The sequence below is a fragment of the Mus caroli genome, unplaced genomic scaffold (genome assembly GCF_978045245.1).
Source record: "Mus caroli unplaced genomic scaffold, Mus_caroli_1 scaffold_3, whole genome shotgun sequence".
Lineage (NCBI taxonomy): Eukaryota > Metazoa > Chordata > Mammalia > Rodentia > Muridae > Mus > Mus caroli.
The window spans coordinates 1667165-1688111 of record NW_028227258.1 but is presented as its reverse complement, the minus strand read 5'-3'; the positions used below and the strand labels follow the sequence as shown (position 1 = coordinate 1688111).

The 20947-nt window shown below is 39.3% G+C and overlaps 1 protein-coding gene across 11 annotated transcripts in view; it reads right to left on the bottom strand.

Annotated features, from left to right (window-relative positions):
* Positions 1 to 20947, bottom strand: part of Lrrc7 (leucine rich repeat containing 7) — a 505524-nt gene that overhangs the window by 141233 nt on the left and 343344 nt on the right. For all 11 annotated transcript variants that reach the window (XM_029475023.2, XM_029475017.2, XM_029475018.2 and 8 more), the window contains one exon: positions 14736 to 14799. In XM_029475023.2, coding sequence (XP_029330883.1) covers positions 14736 to 14799 — 64 coding nt within the window. The remainder of the gene's footprint in view (positions 1 to 14735; positions 14800 to 20947) is intronic.

Genomic DNA, 20947 nt, shown 5'->3' with positions numbered 1-20947 from the left:
GAAATCAGAGTTCTTTGGTACCCCTAATAAGCTCCAAAAGTCAGTGAGGATTGCTACTTCTGTTGAGAGGAAAACTCTCTAGTATCTACTAACACTCAAAGTATATGTCCTTCTACCTGTCTAGTTCAGCAATGCAGTGAGTGATGTTTAGGCCTGGCATGGTGAGTGAAAGTGAGATATTTTAAGTTCCATCAATTTCTCTCATGATGTGGAAGGGGGTATCCACAGGCATGCTGGGGAGCTGGTTGAAAAGCAGTAAAATGAGGATACTTTTGACAAAGATTTGATGGACTGTCTTTGCATGTTCTTCAACAATTTCTGCAGATGCTTTGTGGGAACTATTTAGAGTTCAAACTTCATGGAATTGCCTGGCAATACTTTCACAACTGATTCAAGAAACTGACTCTTCTCTATTGCTCTGATATCCCAGACATTCTTGTTTTTGCCTAGATTATGGCAGTAATATTAATAGCTTCCCGACTCCACCTTGACAACCTTCACTTCAAAACTTTCTGTTCATGGTTAACATAGTAGTAAAGGAAATCAGTAACAACATAAGTACAACATAAGTCAATCCATATGACAAAAGGTAAAACGGCTTAACGAGGGTTTTACTGACTCAGTTTCCCAAAGGCCCAAGAGTTCTCCCTTGCCCACTACTGGTTCATTGCCATCTCCTCTTGCCATTCTACTGTGTCCTTTTGGTCTTGCAACCTTTAGATTTACTGCCATATTAGAAGTGGAAAACATCTATTTCATTTGAAAAGTCTTAATTGTGAACTTGAACTCCTGTTTAAAACGCTTTACTCTGTTTTTTTCAAGACTTTTTCATTTCTTTAATTTTTATGATTGAAAATGTTGTCAGAATCTCTTGCACTTCGCTAAATTGAAAGAACATGCCCTCTCATTATAGGGGTGGGTTGATTCCATTCACGATGGCCATTATGGTACTGTAGTAATGAGAACTGCCAACAGGAGAAAGCTCCTTTTTTTTTTTTTCAAGCCTAGATAAGGTGATTTATTTTATTGCTGTTTGAAACCACAAAACAAGTTTTCATTTGCATGGTTAACACTGGAAACCATGAACTATGATCCTGTGTCAACAGATGTTGCATTGATAGACAATGAGGATCCCCTTAGATTCACTTATGAAAGAAATGTCTGCAACTATTTTTACTGGAAAAGTTGTTTTTAACTGAATCAGTCATCAAGGGTTTCTTTCAAATTTCAGAATTAGTTGGTGTCTTAAGATTTCTATCGCTGTGAGAGAATACCATGAGCATATGCAACTAGTGGAGAAAATGGTTTGTTTTCATAGTGCATCACTGAAGCAAGGCACAAACTCAGGCAGGAACCTGGAGGCAGAAGCTGATGGATAGGAAATGAAGGAATGTTGTTTACTGATTTATTACTGATTTTCTTATAGCACCCCAAACCACAAGTCCGGGGTTGATACCATTTGAGTTTGGCCCTCTCATATTACTAGTCAACAAAGAAAACGCACCAAAGTCTTGACCACAGGCAAATCTCAAATTCCTCAATTGAGTTTTCCACTTCCAAAATGGGTCTATCTTGTTGGCATACAACTAGCCATCACAATTCACTTTTGTCAGTGAGACACACAAATAAATCACTGTTCAGCTAGAGCCTTTCCTTCTACATTTATCCTCAGGAGAGTATGTTAATATTAACAACAGTATAAAATATTCCAACTTTTAAAGTTCTAAGTCTTTTAAAAATATGGGTGGGGCCGGGTGTGGTGGCACACGCCTTTAATCCCAGCACTTGGGAGGCAGAGGCAGGCGGATTTCTGAGTTCGAGGCCAGCCTGGTCTACAAAGTGAGTTCCAGGACAGCCAGGGCTATACAGAGAAACCCTGTCAAAAAAAAAAAAAAAAAAGTTTAACCCTTTAAAATACCTACCTTCCTAAAGTTCCAAAAATCTATCTAACATTTTAAAATCTTATGCAACTGTGGACTCCAGTAAAATAAAAAAATATATTAAATACATTCTCATTGCAAGAAGAAAGAACCAGAACATGGTCACAAATAGATGAGAGTAAAACTGAGGTCCGGCTGTGTAAAGCTCAGCGTCAGACTTCTGGGCTCCAAAGAGTTTGCCATAGCACACATATTACATCTTGTAGACTCAGGTCAGCTCCACTCCACACCTGCTGCTGTGCTTGGTGGTAGGTCTGAGTATCAAAATGATGGGGTCTCATGCTGCATTTTCAAGAGCCACCCTTGGGATTTCTTCAGTGACTCTGACCCTGCTACATGGCATCAAACCTCAACTTCTTCTCATGACCCTTTCAATCCTAAGCCTTCTATAGTAACTGAGGCTACACTTTTCACCCATGAGCTCTCCCCGCTTTTCTTCAAGAACTCCAGCATCAAGCATCAATTGCTTCCCATGACCCCTTCATGCCTACAAAGCCAGGGTAGTTCTTACACTGCCAAGTTTAGCTGCCAGCATGAGATGCAGCTTCAGCTCCCTCTGTACCACAGATTCTATTTGTTGAGCCTGCTGAAATACTCCCAGATTTATAATCCTTAATGTTGCTGGTGTCTTCTTAACCACTTCTAACTTCTTAGTTCCAGCTAAAATCCAGCATCAATTGTCTCAGTAAGGCCATTTCATGTTAGTAATGTTGGTCTCTTGTTAATCATGGCTGATTCTGACTAGAATCACAGAGTCTTAATTAAAAAAAAAATCTCATATATGGCCGCAATAGAGGCTTTACTTCCCCTGAAACATCACAAGCCAGGCCTCTATTGTCTGCTTTCCTCTCATCAATTTTATTGTCCAAGGTTGCCTCAGAAAAGCCAGCTGAGCTTTGAGCATTCAATGGCTTTTTCAGGCCAGTGTTCATATGCCACCACAATGGGAGTTTCTTAATTGAGACTTTCTCTTCCAAAAGGACTCTATCTTATGTCAGGTTGACACAGAACTAGTGAGCACAGTAGGAATGGTCACAATTTTGAATTATAAAGCTTCCTACATAAGCGGTTTGGAAAACATCTAAGATTGCTCCAGGAGATTGACTCCTCAAAAGACAGTTTATAATCAAATGATTGCTTTTTCAGATAAATGGAAATGTTTCTCCCATCTCCATTACTGTCTAGCTTGAATTAAACATTTCCTGTGTGGATAGGCATAATTCTGATGATTAAAACTAACTGAACTGTTTGCTTTTAAAAACCAAATTATTTATTCCAAGTGCCAGGTGGGAGCTGGGTATTCTGCTAGGCCAGGGAGAACTTTCCGGAGAAAAATGATGCCAAAATCTAGTCAGAAAGGATTTCTATTGTATATTGTACTCAGCACAGAATTAAACTGCTGCTTATTAGGCTATTGGCTTTCCAATGGGAGCTTATTCTTTTATAGTCTACTTCAGAAATCCTAAGTTTACTGTTTCTTCTTTTCTTTCTTTCTTTCCTTCCTTCCTTCCTTCCTTCCTTCCTTCCTTCCTTCCTTCCTTCCTTCCTTCCTTCCTTCCTTCCTTCCTTCCTTCCTTCCTTCCTCCCTCCCTCCCTCCCTCCCTCCCTCCCTCCCTCCCTCCCTCCCTCCCTTCCTTCTTTCCTTTCTTTGACAGGAGGATCTATGAGGAGTTCTACATAAACAGAGTGTCTTGGAGAGAATAAGGGGCTGGACAAATATGGAATTTTTCAACTTTCTTCTCATTGTTTCACCAGCAATATTTCTTCAGGCTGTTGACACTAAACACTGTAAGACCACTTATTTCCATTTGTGGTTTTCTCCACACAGCTACAAAACTCAAATGCCCCCCAAAGTCATAGTGCCAGAAGGTATGCATTCCTCTCAATGCCATCAGCCTCAGGATCTCACGATTCTTCACCTGTTCTCGTCTGTTGTGTGTTAGTGGCTTTCTGGAGCTATCACTTCTACATTCTCTCTTCCTCTTTCCCTTCTCCAGGGCATAATTGGTCTTTATCCGAAATTTCTGTGAAATAATTTATATAGTTTGTACCTCCGGTACTCCTGACCAAGCAGAGGATGATGTGCTTGCAATTACAGTAAAGAGTGAGTTTCAGTTCTTAAGTTTTGTTATGTTAATAACTCTGGCAATGCTTCTGGTGTGATTCAAACTCTTAATAGTTCTCCAAATACAGGGAAATGGAGGCATTACTAATCAGGATGTTTCAAGTTTTAAATACTTTGCCTAAAGCTAAGATAGCTTGTTATATAATGATTCATTCTTATTTTGTTCTTTTAAAATAATCTTTACTTGAAGAACAATTGGTAAAATTTGATTAGATGTAGGAAACATGTTGTAATTACACATGAAGGAAATGAATAGGCACAAGAGTGAGGCTTGCTGCTTGCCTCGGGTGTGCATGCATCTTAGGTAATTAAAAATGAGCAAACCTCGGGAAACTAGGGACGTGGAGGTGCTTACTGTAATGCTTTTAATAAAATTAATCTTATAGTCCAGTGAATTTCAATAGCATGTGAAGACATTAGAAATGTACTCAACAATTTCAAATTTCTGTGAGAACATATTCATTGCACACCCTACCTGAGTACATAGTCTGTAACTGATCTTTTTAGTTATATAGGTCAGGGTATCTCCAATACACAGATTTTCATTAAATTAGAATATTTTATAAAATCAATTAGAGAAAATAGAACAGAAATAAAATCAGTTGAAGCCCAAGATGAAATTTTTTTTTTCTTGTTATAATTTTCCACCCTACTATAGATTTGAATGGTGGATTATAGAATGGAGAATATTTTCTTTACATTTTTTTTTATAAAGAAGTTTCATAGAATGTTAATTCTTTAATGTGTCCAGGGGTGACTCATTTTTGAACTGTTTTAAAAAAGATTTTCTGACTTTTTGAAGTACTAGTCAAATACTGTTAGTTTTTGGATGAATTTATAAAACATGATAAACTCAGTCCACCTTTGCACTGTTGGTAAAATATCAAGCCTTAGTCTTTCCTACAGATTCAACACTTTTCTTTTGCTCTTGACATATTGTTTCTGCTTTCATTTAATTTTTTATTCTTTTTAAAATTAAATCATTTTATTCATTTACATTTTAAATGATATCCACCTTCCCGGTTACCCCTCCACCAAATCCCCATCCCATCCTACTTCTTCCTCCTTCCCTTTGCCTCTATGAGGGTGCTCCTCCACTCATTAACCCACTTCTGCCTCACTCTTCTAGCATCCTCCTATGCAGGGGCATCAAGCCTCCCTCTCCTCCCATTAATGTCAGCTGAGGCCATCCTTTGCTACATATTTATCTGGAGTCCTGGCTCCCTCCATCTGGTTGCTGGGGATTGAAGTCAGGATTTCTGGAAGACCAACCAGTGCCTTTAAGATCCACAAGCCCTTACATTTAACCCAGAAGTGTAGTGTGTACTGTTCAGAAGGTTCTGTTTGCATGCGGCACATTGCATTTAATTTCAAGGAGTGCAAATATTCCCACAGAGATTTTTAAAAAAATTATTAGATGTTTTCTTTATTTACATTTCAAATGTGTATCCCCTTTCCTGGTTTCCCCCCTGAAAACCAGTCTTTTGTGACTGGGTTACCTCACTCAGGATGATATTTTCTAGTTCCATTAATTTGCCTAAGAATTTCATAAATTTATTGTTTTTATTAGATATTTTCTTTATTTATATTTCAAATGTTATCCCTTTTCCTAGTTTCCCCTACGAAAATCCCCTCCCTGCTTCCCCCCACCCCCTGCTCACCAACTCACCCACTCCTGCTTCCTGGCCCTGGCATTCCCCTTTACAGGGACATAGAACCTTCACAGGACCAAGGACCTCTCCTCCCATTGATGACTGACTAGGCCTCTGCTACATATGCAGTTAGAGCCATGAGTCCCACCATGTTTTTTTTTTTTTTTTTTTGATTGGTGGTTTAGTCCCAGGGAGCTCTGGGGGAACTGGTTAGTTCATATTGTCATTCCTCCGATGGGGCTGCAAACCCCTTCAGCTTCTTGGGTAATTTCTCTAGCTCCTTCATTGGGGATCCTGTGCTTCGTCCAATGGATGGCTGTGAGCATCCACTTCAGTATTTGCCAGGCACTGGCAGAGCCTCTCAGGAGACAGCTATAACAGGCTTCTGTTAGCCATTTCTTGCTGGAATCCACAATAGTGTCTGGGTTTGGGATGTAGTGACTGTATTTGGAATGGATCCCCAGGTGGGGCAGTCTCTGGATGGCCTTTCCTTCAGTTTCTGCTCCACACTTTGTTTCTGTAATTCCTTCCATGGGTATTTTGTTCCCCCTTCTAAGAAGGGCCAAAGTATCCACACTTTGGTCTTCCTTCTTCTTGAGCTTCATGTGGTTTGTGAATTGTATCTTGGGTATTCTGAGCTTCTAGGCTAACATGCACTTGAGTCAGTGAGTGCATATCATGTGTGTTCTTTTGTGATTGGGTTACTTCACTTAGGATGATATCCTCCAGATCCATCCATTTGCCTAGGAATTTCATAAATTCATCATTTTTAATAGCTAAGTAGTACTCCATTGTGTAAATGTACCACATTTTCTGTATCCATTTCTCTGTTGAGGGACATCTGGGTTCTTTTCAACTTCTGGCTATTATAAATAAGGCTGCTATGAACATAGTGGAACATGTGTCCTTATTACATGTTGGAGCATCTTCTGGGTATATGCCCAGTGGTATTGCGGGGTCTTCAGGTAATACTATATCTAATTTTCTGAGGAACTGCTGAATTGATTTCCAGAGTGGTTGTACTAGCTTTCAATCCCACCAGTAATGGAGGAGTGTTCCTCTTTCTCCACATCTTCACCAGCATCTGCTGTCATCTGAGTTTTTGGTCTTAGCCATTCTTACTGGTGTGACGTGGAATCTCAGAGTTGTTTTGATTTGCATTTCCCTGATGACTAAGGATATTGAACATTTCTTTAGGTGCTTCTCAGCCATTCAGTATTCCTCAATAGAGAATTCTTTGTTTAGCTTTGTACCCCATTTTTAAATAGGGTTATTTGGTTCTCTAGAGTCTAACTTCTTGAGCTCCTTGTATATATTGCATATTAGCCCTCTATCAGATGAAGGATTGGTAAAGATCTTTTCCCAATATGTTCATTGCCATTTTGTCCTATTGACAGTGTCCTTTGCCTTACAGAAGCTTTGCAATTTTATGAGGCCCCATTTGTCACTAAACCCATCTGGTCCTGGACTGTTTTTTTTTTTTTTTTTTTGGTTTGGGGACTATTAGTGACTGTTTCTATTTCTTTGGGGTATATGGGACTGTTTAGATCATTAATCTGATTCTGATTTAACTTTGGTACCTGATATCTGTCTAGAAAATTGTTCATTTCATCCAGATTTTCCAGTTTTGTTGAGTACAGGCTTTTGTAGTAGGATCTGATGATTTTTTTTTTTTTGATTTTCTTGGTTTCTGTTGGTATGCCTCTCTTTAAATTTCTGATTTTGTTAATTAGGATTCTGTCTCTGTCCCTTATGGTTAGTCTGGCTAAGGGTTTATCTATCTTGTTGATTTTCTCAAAGAACCAACTCCTGGTTTGTTTGATTCTCTGCTTAGTTCTTTTTGTTTCTACTTGGTTGATTTCAGCCCTGAGTTTGATTATTTCCTGCCCTCTATTCCTCTTGCATGAATTTGCTTCCTTTCATTCTAGAGCTTTTAGGTGTGCTGTCAAACTTCGAGTGTATGCTCTCTCTAGTTTCTTTTTGGTGGCACTCAGAGGTATGAGTTTTCCACTTAGGACTGCTTTCATTGTGTCCCATAAGTTTGGGTATGTTGTGGCTTCATTTTCATTAAACTCTAAAAAGTCTTTAATTTCTTTCTTTCTTTTTTCCTTGACCAAGTTATCATTGTGTAGTGTTGTTCAGCTTCCACATGTATGTGTGCTTTCTATTGTTTATGTTGTTCTTGAAGACCAGCCTTAGTCCATGGTGATCTGATAGGATGCATGAGATTATTTCAATCTTCTTGTATTTGTTGAGGCCTGTTTGTGACTGATTATATGGTCAATTTTGGAAAGGTACAATGAGGTGCTGAGAATAAGGTATATCCTTTTGTTTGAGGATAAAATGTCCTCTAGATATCTGTTAAAGCCATCTATGGTTCATAACTTCTGTTAATTTCACTGTGTCTCTGTTTAGTTTCTGTATCCATGATCTGTCCATTGCTGAGAGTGTGGTGTTGAAATCTCCAACTATTTTTGTGTGAGGTAAAATGTGTTCTTTGAGTTTTAGTAAAGTTTATTTTATTAATGTGGGTGCCCTTGTATTAGGAGCATGGATGTTCAGAATTGAGAGTTCATCTTGGTAGATTTTCCCTTTGACAAGTATGTAGTGTCCTTCTTTATTTTCTTTTTTTGATAACTTTTTGTTGAAGGGCAATTTTATTTTATATTAGAATGGCTACTCCAGCTTTTTTCTTGGGACCATTTGCTTGGAGAATTGTTTTCCTGTCTTTTACCTGAGGTAGTGTCTGTCTTAGTCATTGAGGCAGGTTTCCTTTATACAGCAAAATGTTGGTTCCTGTTTACATATCCAGTCTGTTAGTCTTTGTCTTTTTATCAGGGAATTGAGTCCATTGATATTAAGAGATACTAAGGAAAAGTGAGTGTTGTCTCTTGTTATTTTTGTTGTTAGAGGTGAAATTATGTTTTTGTGGCTATCTTCTTTTTTGGCTGGTTAAAAGAAGATTACTTTCTTTTTCTAGGGCATAATTTCCCTCCTTGTGTTGGAATTTTCCATTTATTATCCTATGTAGGGCTGGATTTGTGGAGATATATGTCCAAATTTGTTTTTGTCATGGACTATCTTGGCTTCTCCATGTATGGCAATTGAGAGTTTTGCAGGGTATAGTAGCCTGGGCTGGCATTTGTGTTCTCTTAGGGTCTGTATAACATCTGTCCAGGATCTTCTGGCTTTTATAGTCTCTGGTGAAAAATCTGGTGTAATTCTGATAGGCCTGCCTTTATATGTTACTTGGCCTTTTTCCCTTACTGCTTTTATTTTATTTATTTATTTATTTATTTATTTATTTATTTATTTAATCTTGTTACTTTATTTTTTTAATTAGGTATTTACTTCATTTACATTTCCTATGCTATCTCAAAAGTCCCCCACACGCTCCCCCACCCACTCCGACTTCTTGGCCCTGGCATTCCCCTGTACTGAGGCATATAAAGTTTGCACGACCAATGGGCCTCTCTTTCCACTGATGGCTGACTAGGCCATCTTCTGATACATATGCAGCAAGAGACAGGAGCTCCGGGGGGTACTGGTTAGTTCATATTGTTGTTCCACCTATAGGGTTGCAGATCCCTTTAGATCCTTGGTTACTTTCTCTAGCTCTTCCATTGGGGGCCCTGTGATCCATCAGATAGCTGACTGTGAGCATCCACTTTTGTGTTTGCTAGGCCCTGGCATACTCTCAAAAGAGACAGCTATATCAGGGTCCTTTCAGCAAAATCTTGCTAGTGTATGCAATGGTGTCAGCGTTTGGAAGCTGATTATGGGATGGATCCCTGGATATGGCAGTCTCTAGATGGTCCATCCTTTTGTCTCAGCTCCAAACTTTGTCTCTGTAACTCCTTCCATGGGTGTTTTGTTCCCAATTCTAAGAAGGGGCAAAGTGTCCACACTTTGGTCTTCATTCTTCTTGAGTTTCATGTGTTTAGCAAATTGTATCTTATATTTTGGGTATTCTAAATTTCTGGGCTAATATCCACTTATCAGTGAGTACATATTGTGTGAGTTCTTTTGTGATTGGGTTACCTCACTCAGGATGATGCCCTCCAGGTCCATCCATTTGCCTAGGAATTTCATAAATTCATTCTTTTTAATAGCTGAGTAATACTCCATTGTGTAAATGTACCACATTTTCTGTATCCATTTCTCTGTTGAGGGGCATCTGGGTTCTTTTCAGCTTCTGGCTATTATAAATAAGGCTGTTATGAACATAGTGGAGCATGTGTCCTTCTTACCGGTTGGAACATCTTCTGGATATATGCCCAGGAGAGGTATTGCGGGATCCTCCGGTAGTACTATGTCCATTTTTCTGAGGAACTGCCAGACTGATTTCCAGAGTGGTTGTACAAGCTTGCAATTTCTATCTTTATTTAGTGCATTTGTTCTTCTGATTGTTTTGTGTCAGGAGGAATTTCTTTTCTGGTCCAGTCTATTTGGAGTTCTGTAGGCTTCTTGTATGTTCATGGCCATCTCTTTCTTTAGGTTTGGGAAGTTTTCTTCTATAATTTTGTTGAAGATATTTGCAGGCCCTTTAAGTTGAAAATCTTCATTCTTATCTATACCTATTATCCTTAGGTTTGGTCTTCTCATTGTGTTCTGGATTTCCTGGATATTTTGGGTAGGAAAATATCCTTTTTGCATTTTCCATTTTCATTGATTGTTGTGTTAATGCTTTCTGTGGTATCTTCTGCACCTTAGATTCTCTCTTCTATTTCTTATAGTCTGTTGGTGATGCTTGCATCTATGACCCCTGATATCTTTCCTAGGTTTTCTATCTCCAGAGTTGTTTCTCTTTGTGATTTCTTTATTGTTTCTAGTTCCATTTTTTGGATTCTGGATGGTTTTGTTCAATTCTTTCACCCATTTGTGTATATTTTCCTGTAATTCTTTAAGGGAATTTTGTGTTTCCTCTTTAAGGGCTTCTATCTGTTTACCTGTGTTCTCCTGTATTTCTTTAAAGGAGTGATTTATGTCCTTCTTAAAATCCTCTATCATCATAATGAGATGTGATTTTACATCAATGTCTTGCTTTTCTGGTGTTTTGGGTTATCCAAGACTTGCTGTGGTGGGAGAACTGAGTTCTGATTATTCTAAGTAGCATTGGTTTCTGTTGGTAATATTTCTTTGTCAAGATTTGGTTAACTCTGATGTTAGATAGTCTTGCTATCTCTGGCTGGAGCTTGTCTCTCCTGTGGATCTGTAAGCCTGTGTCAGCACTCCTGGGAGACCAGTTTTCTCCTGGTGGAACTTGTGTACAGAGGACTCTGGAACAGCCCAAGCTCTGGGGGCAGATGGTGACCAGAAGGATCCTGTCCTAGCTGCTGCACTGTTCCTGTGTCAGTGTGCTCCTTGCTGCCCTGTTCCAGACAATTATTGGAGAGAAAGTGGCTGGGAGAACAACTCTTTTCTGGTGGGACCCGTGAATAGCAGGGTGTGGAACAGCCTCAGCTCTTGGGTGCAGATGGTATACAGGAAGGATCCTGTCCCAGCTGCTCCACTGTTCCTGGACCCTCTGTCCTCCTTGCTCACTCTGCTCCAGACAGTTATTGGAGAGAAAGTGGCTATCTTACCTCTGAGCCCAGGAATGAAAGCACCCCTGGGAGAATGGCTCTCTCCTGGTGGGACCAGTGCACAGAGGGCTGTGGAACAGCCTTAGCTTCCGGGTGCAGATGGTGGACTGCTCCCACAGTGATCTTTCCAGAAAGATCAAAATGCTGAAAGCATCTTAATGTTGGAGAGTGGATACTGCATATTTCTAAGCAGGGAGGTTGAAAACATGTTTTTAAGGAATTGAAATATGTATTTAAAAATCATTCCTTGTTTGACTACTTTTCATAAAATGCATAAAATAAGTAGCTTGCATTTCTTGAACATGCAGAATTTCATGCTTATATTCACATCTAACAAATTCCAGCAAGATAGAATATAAGTAGATTAGAGGGTAATTTTAAAGAGAAAAGGGCTGGAAATTATCCTAAATTGATGAATAACAAGAATCTATAAAGTAGACAGAATAATGTATATAATTACATCTATGAACACAAGTTTAAAAAACTCAGAATTGGTATTGGAGTGAATATATTATATGGTGATAGTTTTTACTATATGATTTTAAAATCCATAATGAAATGAAATCTCTGTTGCAATGGTATTGAAGCAGGCACATTTTGCCAGTGGTTTATCATATGGGCTGTGGATTCATGAATAGATGGATATGTTTTGGTAAGAAGCTTCTGAGAGAGTTCACCTGTTCTACCCTTCTGTCTTCTGCTATGTCAGAACACAGAACACAACAGAGTCATTTTGGATGAAGAGAGGATGGACCCCAACCTAACACTGAATCTTACAATGCCTAAGGCTGTGAGAATGATTTTCCATAGCTCATAAACTATCCACTCTAAGACATTTTATTTTATCAAGACACACACACACACACACACACACACACACACACACACACACACACACTCTTGTGGTCTGTTTATTTCAGAAATAAAAAAGTCAGTTTACATTGGAAATTCTTTCCATATATCTTACTGTGGTGGTTTGAATGAAAATGGCCTCCATAGGCTCACAGGGAGTGGTACTATTAGGAGGTGTGGCTTTTTTGGAGAAAGTGGGGCCTTGTTGGATGAAGTGTGTCACAGGTGGTAAGCTCTGAGGTTTCAAGTGTTTAAGCTCGGCCCAATGGCTCTCTCTCTCTCCATTCTGCCTGGGGGTCCAGATATACAACTCTCAGCTACTTTTCTAGCACCATGTCTGCCTGCATGCCATGCTGATAATGGACTAAAGCTCTGAAATATAAGCCAACTCCAATTAAATGCTTACCTTTATAAGACCATGTTCATGGTGTTTCTTCACAGCAATAGAAACCCTAACTAAAACACCTACTGCTTGTTGATCTAAATCTTTAAAGTACTAATTTACAGTTGTTCATGTGAAAAGCTTGCAAAGTTTTAGGTGACTGAAATTCTTTAAAACATATGTGGAGTGTTTACTGCAGATTTTCTTACATCCAAACTTTCCCAAAGCCCATGAAATGTGTGAAACTGATGCTCTTATTTTAATGGTAAGAAAGATGCAGTTACATAGTAAGGTAAAGAACTTAATTGCTGCCTGTTTTTTTTTTTTTTTTTTTTTTTCTTCTCATGACATCAAGAAATATGGCGTAAGCAAAGCAGGGCTCTCCCTAGTGCTTTAGCAACTAACTTCAAATTTGTCTGTACATACTTCAAGGTTATTTACCACCCTTACCCATCCCTGTCTCTACCATACGTATATTCCTTAAAAATACAATGATTCAGGGCTAGAGAGATGGTTCAGTGATTAAGGATGCTTACTGTTCTTTCAGAGGACCCAAGTTCAGTTCCCAGTTATAAGTCAGAGTAAGTGGCTTATAACTTTCTATATCTCTAGTTCCAGAGAATCTGAAAGACTTTTCTGGCACTACACTTATGTGCATATGCATACACTCATTGAAAAATTATCTGTAAACCATTGAGAGGAAAAATGCATACTAGGGTGCATTCATTCTCTCTCCTTGTGCTCACATACAGTAAGTTGGTTGGCATAATATGACAGATGGAAGATCTGACATCTACTTTTCCTGGGCTTATCTCAGAGTGCACATCCAGAGGATTCAGGCTGGCTGGCTATGAAGCCACTACTGGGGACTGACTGGTAAGAACAGAAATGACAGCTGAGTTGGTTCTGGAGGGAGGATGGAAGGAGAACCAAATATGGTAGTGTATTTAAGAGGGAGAGGGACAGTGCTTGGTTTCAGAGACACATGGTTAAGTGTCAGAACTCAGCAACATCACGTGCACCTGGCATACTACAAGCTTCCCAGGCCAGGAATCCTTTCCATCCAGGTTACAAAGACAAGTTATTATGTAGGTCCATATCTCAGTAACAGAAGGGAAGATATTTTAGTGAGGGGATTTTTATTTAAGGATAGATTAAAGCCTTTAATCTAGACAAATAAAAGCCTACCGTTGGCACTGACAATCAGCATATAAGGCAGCATAATAATGTACTGGACATGGTTAAAGTGAAACAGTGAGTATTCTTCATGCATAACCTTATAGCATGAATGAAAACCCTGCCATTCTACACAGGGCACTGGCTCAGAGCGCTTTTGGCCCAATCTTATATACATGTTCAATTTAATTCTCACACAAGCCTTCTGAGGCAACAATCACTATAATCCCCATTTTATAGATCAAGAAAATGAGGCTTAGAGATATTAATTGACTTTCCCTAAATGTGTTATCAAGGGTTGTAAAAACTGATTGATTAGTTAGAGGCCTTCAGTTAACTACAGGTAAATTTGATTTTGGAGATTTGACAATGTCTAATGGGAAACTTTTGAATAAAGAATGGTGGGTTTTCTTACAAAGGATTTTCTATTTGCTTTCTAATTTGATTTTCTGATTCTGGTCTTTGGACATACTTGAAATAAAGCCAAAAATTGAAAATGGCTGTCAGAACACTGTCACTCTTAAAGGCAGTGACTAAGGTATCAACATGTCTTCATGAGAAAGGTTCTTTCATTAAAACTGGAAGGCTGCTGACCCTTGGGACTAACTTTCTAAACCACCACAGCAGTCTTCAAAGTGAACAATACCCTTTAATCCTTGTGTAGCCACATAACATAACTAGGGACCACTTCAGGTTCGTTTATATAAAGTTAAAATTATCATGTGTCAGGTGAAGATTAGCTGAGATGAAGCTTGCAGCACAGTTAACATGGTTCCTCTTGCCACATAATTGGTAGTAAATAGTCCAATACACATCTGTTCTAATTCTGACTTTTTGTGATATGTAATACTCAGTTCCTGTGGTTTACTATATAGTGAAACAATCAATATAGCTATTAGCTTTCATTATCTTAGTGTTTGGAAGCATACATGTTCACTCAATGCTTTAATGCTTGGGGTTGTGAAGATACAAGAAGAATCTCCTTGAGACTATTTGACAAGTTAATGAAGCACATTTGCTTACCAGCTCGCTGAATTCATTATTGCCTAGGTCAAGTCTTTCCAGCTGGGCTAACTTGTGCATTGACCTGTAAAAGATGGAGAAGAGTACCATGATGAGGCAGCACTTGACATATCTCTCTAAAGATAGTCTGCCCACACTTGATAGATTTTCCTGACAATATCACGTACAAAAATAAAAGCAAAAACTTCAGGATACTCCTTAGAAAGAAATGAAACACAGATGCACAGAGAAACATGTGAACGCCCACCTGGGTATAGTTCTAGCAGACTGTGGTCCACAGCACTGGGCCTCCAATGCAGTGTGTGATGGGGGTTAGGGTCAGCTGTTTCACACACCGGGAGTCTCATTAAATATCTATACTAGAAAGCTTAGGATGGATCCACTACCATATTTTTAAGAGTTACCATATTTTTAAGAGTCACTGCCCTGATTCATTAATCACAAGTCAATCATAGTAAAGGAAGTCCTTTTACCCATGGTTGCATCATCACCTTTGTTATTTCTGATCATTACAGGAGCTTCTGTTACAGATAGAATATCTTCATTGTCCCAGAAATATCCTGAGTTGGGGCTGCAACAGTGCTGAGCTATTGTAAGACTCTGGACTAAGAATTGGTTTCAAAGGCATTTTAGAACACCCCTAGTATGGTACACATTTCTCAAATCCTTCCTAAATAAACATACAACATAATAAAATATAGTGATTTAAAAGTAGTTTATTCCCAGCCACAGCATACACAAAAGCTTTGAAACTTCAGAAACAATAATCTTAGAAATTTTGGTTTCTTTTTCTTAACATAAACTATTAGATTTTTATGACTATTAAGTGAAAATATATTGCAAGTTAGACTCAAACAGTGTGTGTTTTTCACATGACAACATTATTGAGAGGTTATTATGCACTGATTTAGGGTACAGTAATAAATAAAGCTGATAATTTTTTTCACCAGAAGACTTTATATGTGGTTGGAAGAAAATGAAAACAATTAAGTAAAATACAGGTTAAGACACAAGCCTCTTCCGGTCAGAAAAGCACAGGGGCAGCTGGGGCGCAGGGTCGGCTGACACTCGCCAGCTACCCACAACACCCGCCACAGGATCTTAAGACTTCTGGTGAGTGGAGCACAGCTTCTGCTCCAATCCAATTGCGCGCGGGACCTGAGACTGCATTAGTTAGGGAAGCAGAAACCAGCCTGAGTAGGGCCACAGGCCTCATCCGGCCGGATCAGCGCCGGGGTAGCTGGAGCGCAGGGTTGCCTGACACCCGCCAGCTACCCACGACCCCCACCGCAGGATTTTGGGACTGCTGGTGAGTGGAACACAGCTTCTGCTCCAGTCCAATCACGCGGGACCTGAGACTGCTCTGGTTGGGGAGAGAGAAATCCGGCCTACATAGGGCCACAACCCTCTTCCGGTCAGAAAAGCACCTGGGCAGCTGGGGCGCAGGGTCGGCTGACACTCGCCAGCTACCCACAACACCCTCCACAGGATCTTAAGACTTCTGGAGAGTGGAACACAGCTTCTGCTCCAATCCAATTGCACGCGGGACCAGAGACTGCATTAGTTAGGGAAACAGAAAACCGGCCTGAGTAGGACCACAGGCCTCTTCCGGCTGGACCAGCACCGGGGTACCGCCAGCTACCCACGACCCCCGCCGCAGGATTTAGAGACTGCTGGTGAGTGGAACACAGCTTCTGCTCCAATCTTTAAACAGTGACAACGATAACAACTAACCCCAGAGATTACCAGATGGCGAAAGGTAAACGTAATAATCTTACTAACAGAAACCAAGACCACTCACCATCATCAGAACCCAGCACCCCCACTTCGCCCAGTCCAGGGCACCCCAACACACCGGAAAAGCTAGACACGGATCTAAAAGCATATCTCCTGATGATGGTAGAGGACTTCAAGAAGGACTTTAATAACACACTTAAAGAAATACAGGAGAACACTGCTAAACAGGCAGAAGACACTAAAGAGGAAGCACAAAAATCCCTTAAAGAATTGCAGGAGAACACTGCTAAAGAGTTACAAATCCTTAAAGAAAAACAGGATAACATAATCAAACAGGAAGAAGTCCTTACAGAAAAACAGGAAAACACATCCAAACAGATGATGGAAATGAACAAAACCATACTAGACCTAAAAAGGGAAGTAGACACAATAAAGAAAACCCAAAATGAGGCAACACTGGAGATAGAAACCCTAGGAAAGAAATCTGGAACCATAGATACGAGCATCAGCAACAGAATACAAGAGATGGAAGAGAGAATCTCAGGTGCAGAAGATTCCATAGAGAACATCGGCACAACAATCAAGGAAAATGTAAAATGCAAAAAGATCCTAACTCAAAACATCCAAGAAATACAGGACACAATGAGAAGACCAAACCTACGGATAATAGGAGTGGATGAGAATGAAGATTTTCAACTCAAAGGACCAGCAAACATCTTCAACAAAATTATAGAAGAAAACTTCCCAAATCTAAAGAAAGAGATGCCCATGAACATACAAGAAGCCTACAGAACTCCAAATAGACTGGACCAGAAAAGAAATACCTCCCGACACATAATAATCAGAACAACAAATGCTCTAAATAAAGATAGAATACTAAAAGCAGTAAGAGAAAAAGGCCAAGTAACATATAAAGGCAAGCCTATCAGAATTACACCAGATTTTTTCACCAGAGACTATGAAAGCCAGAAGATCCTGGACGGATGTTATACAGACACTAAAAGAACACAAATTCCAGCCCAGGCTACTATACCCAGCCAAACTCTCAATTAACATAGATGGAGAAACCAAAGTATTCCACGACAAAACCAAATTCACACATTATCTCTCCACGAATCCAGCCCTTCAAAGGATAATAACAGAAAAAAACCAATACAAGGACAGGAACCACGCCCTAGAAACAACAAGAAGGTAATCCCTCAACAAACCTAAAAGAAGACAGCCACAAGAACAGAATGCCAACTTTAACAACAAAAATAACAGGAAACAACAATTACTTTTCCTTAATATCTCTTAATATCAATGGACTCAACTCCCCGATAAAAAGACATAGACTAACAAACTGGCTACACAAACAAGACCCAACATTTTGCTGCTTACAGGAAACTCATCTCAGAGAAAAGGATAGACACTACCTCAGAATGAAAGGCTGGAAAACAATTTTCCAAGCAAATGGCATGAAGAAACAAGCTGGAGTAGCCATTCTAATATCTGATAAGATTGACTTCCAACCCAAAGTCATTAAAAAAGACAGGGAGGGACACTTCATACTCATCAAAGGTAAAATCCTCCAAGAGGAACTATCAATCCTGAATATCTATGCTCCAAATACAAAGGCAGCCACATTCATTAAAGAAACTTTAGTAAATCTCAAAGCACACATTGCACCTCATACAATAATAGTGGGAGACTTCAACACACCACTTTCACCAATGGACAGATCATGGAAACAGAAACTAAACAGGGACACAGTGAAACTAAGAGAAATTATGAATCAAATGGATCTGGCAGATATCTACAGAACATTCTATCCTAAAACAAAAGGATATACCTTCTTCTCAGCACCTCATGGTACCTTCTCCAAAATTGACCACATAATTGGTCACAAAACAGGCCTCAACAGATACAAAAATATTGAAATTGTCCCATGCATCCTATCAGATCACCATGGACTAAGGCTGATCTTCAATAACAAAATAAACAATAGAAAGCCAACCTTCACGTGGAAACTGAACAACACTCTTCTCAATGATACCTTGGTCAAGGAAGGAATAAAGAAAGAAATTAAGGACTTTTTAGAGTTCAATGAAAATGAAGCCACAACATACCCAAACTTATGGGACGCAATGAAAGCATTTCTAAGAGGAAAACTCATAGCTCTGAGTGCCTCCAAAAGGAAACTAGAGAGAGCACACATTAGCAGCTTGACAACACACCTAAAAGCACTAGAACAAAAGGAAGCAAATTCACCCAAGAGGAGTAGACGGCAGGAAATAATCAAACTCAGGGGTGAAATCAACCAAGTGGAAACAAGAAAAACTATTCAAAGAATCAACCAATCAAGGAGCTGGTTCTTTGAGAAAATCAACAAGATAGATAAACCCTTAGCCAGACTCACTAGAGGGCACAGGGAAAGCATCCTAATTAACAAAATCAGAAATGAAAAAGGAGACATAACAACAGATCCTGAAGACATCCAAAACACCATCAGATCCTTCTACCAAAGGCTATACTCAACAAAACTGGAGAACCTGGATGAAATGGAGAAGTTCCTAGACAGATACCAGGTACCAAAGTTGAATCAAGATCAGGTTAATGATCTAAACAGCCCTATATCCCCCAAAGAAATAGAAGCAGTCATTAATAGTCTCCCAACTAAAAAAAGCCCAGGACCAGATGGGTTTAGTGCAGAGTTCTATCAGACCTTCAAAGAAGATCTAATCCCAGTTCTTCACAAACTATTCCACAAAATAGAAACAGAAGGTACTCTACCCAACTCATTCTATGAAGCCACAATTACTCTGATACCTAAACCACAAAAAGACCCAACAAAGATAGAAAACTTCAGACCAATATCCCTTATGAATATTGATGCAAAAATCCTCAATAAAGTTCTTGCTAACCGAATCCAAGAACACATCAAAACAATCATCCATCCTGACCAAGTAGGTTTCATCCCAGGGATGCAGGGATGGTTCAATATACGGAAATCCATCAACGTAATCCAGTATATAAACAAACTCAAAGACAAAAACCACATGGTCATCTCGTTAGATGCGGAAAAAGCATTTGACAAGATCCAACACCCATTCATGATAAAAGTCTTGGAAAGATCAGGAATTCAAGGCCCATACCTAAACATGATAAAAGCAATCTACAGCAAACCAGTAGCCAACATCAAAGTAAATGGTGAGAAGCTTGAAGCAATCCCTCTAAAATCAGGGACTAGACAAGGCTGTCCACTTTCTCCATACCTATTCAACATTGTACTTGAAGTCCTAGCCAGAGCAATTCGACAACAAAAGGAGATCAAAGGGATACAAATTGGAAAAGATGAAGTCAAAATATCACTTTTTGCAGATGATATGATAGTATATATAAGTGACCCTAAAAATTCCACCAGAGAACTCCTAAGCCTGATAAACAGCTTCGGTGAAGTAGCTGGATATAAAATTAACTCAAATCAATGGCCTTTCTCTACACAAAGAATAAACAGGCTGAGAAAGAAATTAGGGAAACAACACCCTTCTCAATAGTCACAAATAATATAAAATATCTTGGCGGGACTCTAACTAAGGAAGTGAAAGATCTATATAATAAAAACTTCAAGTCTCTGAAGAAAGAAATTATAGAAGATCTCAGAAGATGGAAAGATCTCCCATGCTCATGGATTGGCAGGATCAACATTGTAAAAATGGCTATCTTGCCAAAAGCAATCTACAGATTCAATGCAATCCCCATCAAAATTCCAAATCAATTCTTCAACGAATTAGAAAGTGCAATCTGCAAATTCATCTGGAATAACAAAAAACCTAGGATAGCAAAAACTCTTCTCAAGGATAAAAGAATCTCTGGTGGAATCACCATGCCGGACCTAAAGCTCTACTACAGAGCAATTGTGATAAAAACTGCATGGTACTGGTATAGTGACAGACAAATAGACCAATGGAATAGAATTGAAGACCCAGAAATGAATCCACACACCTATGGTCACTTGATCTTCGACAAGGGAGCTAAAAACATCCAGTGGAAGAAAGACAGCATTTTCAACAAATGGTGCTGGCACAACTGGTTGTTAACATGTAGAAGAATGCGAATCAATCCATTCCTATCTCCTTGTACTAAGGTCAAGTCTAAGTGGATCAAGGAACTTCACATAAAACCAGAGACACTGAAACTTATAGAGGAGAAAGTGGGGAAAAGCCTTGAAGATATGGGCACAGGGGAAAAATTCCTGAATAGAACAGTAATGGCTTGTGCTGTAAGATCGAGAATTGACAAGTGGGACCTCATGAAACTACAAAGCTTCTGCAAGGCTAAAGACACCATCAATAAGACAAAAAAACCACCAACAGATTGGGAAAGGATCTTCACCTATCCTAAATCAGATAAGGGACTAATATCCAATATATATAAAGAACTCAAGAAGGTGGACTCCAGAAAGTCAAATAACCCCATTAAAAAATGGGGCTCAG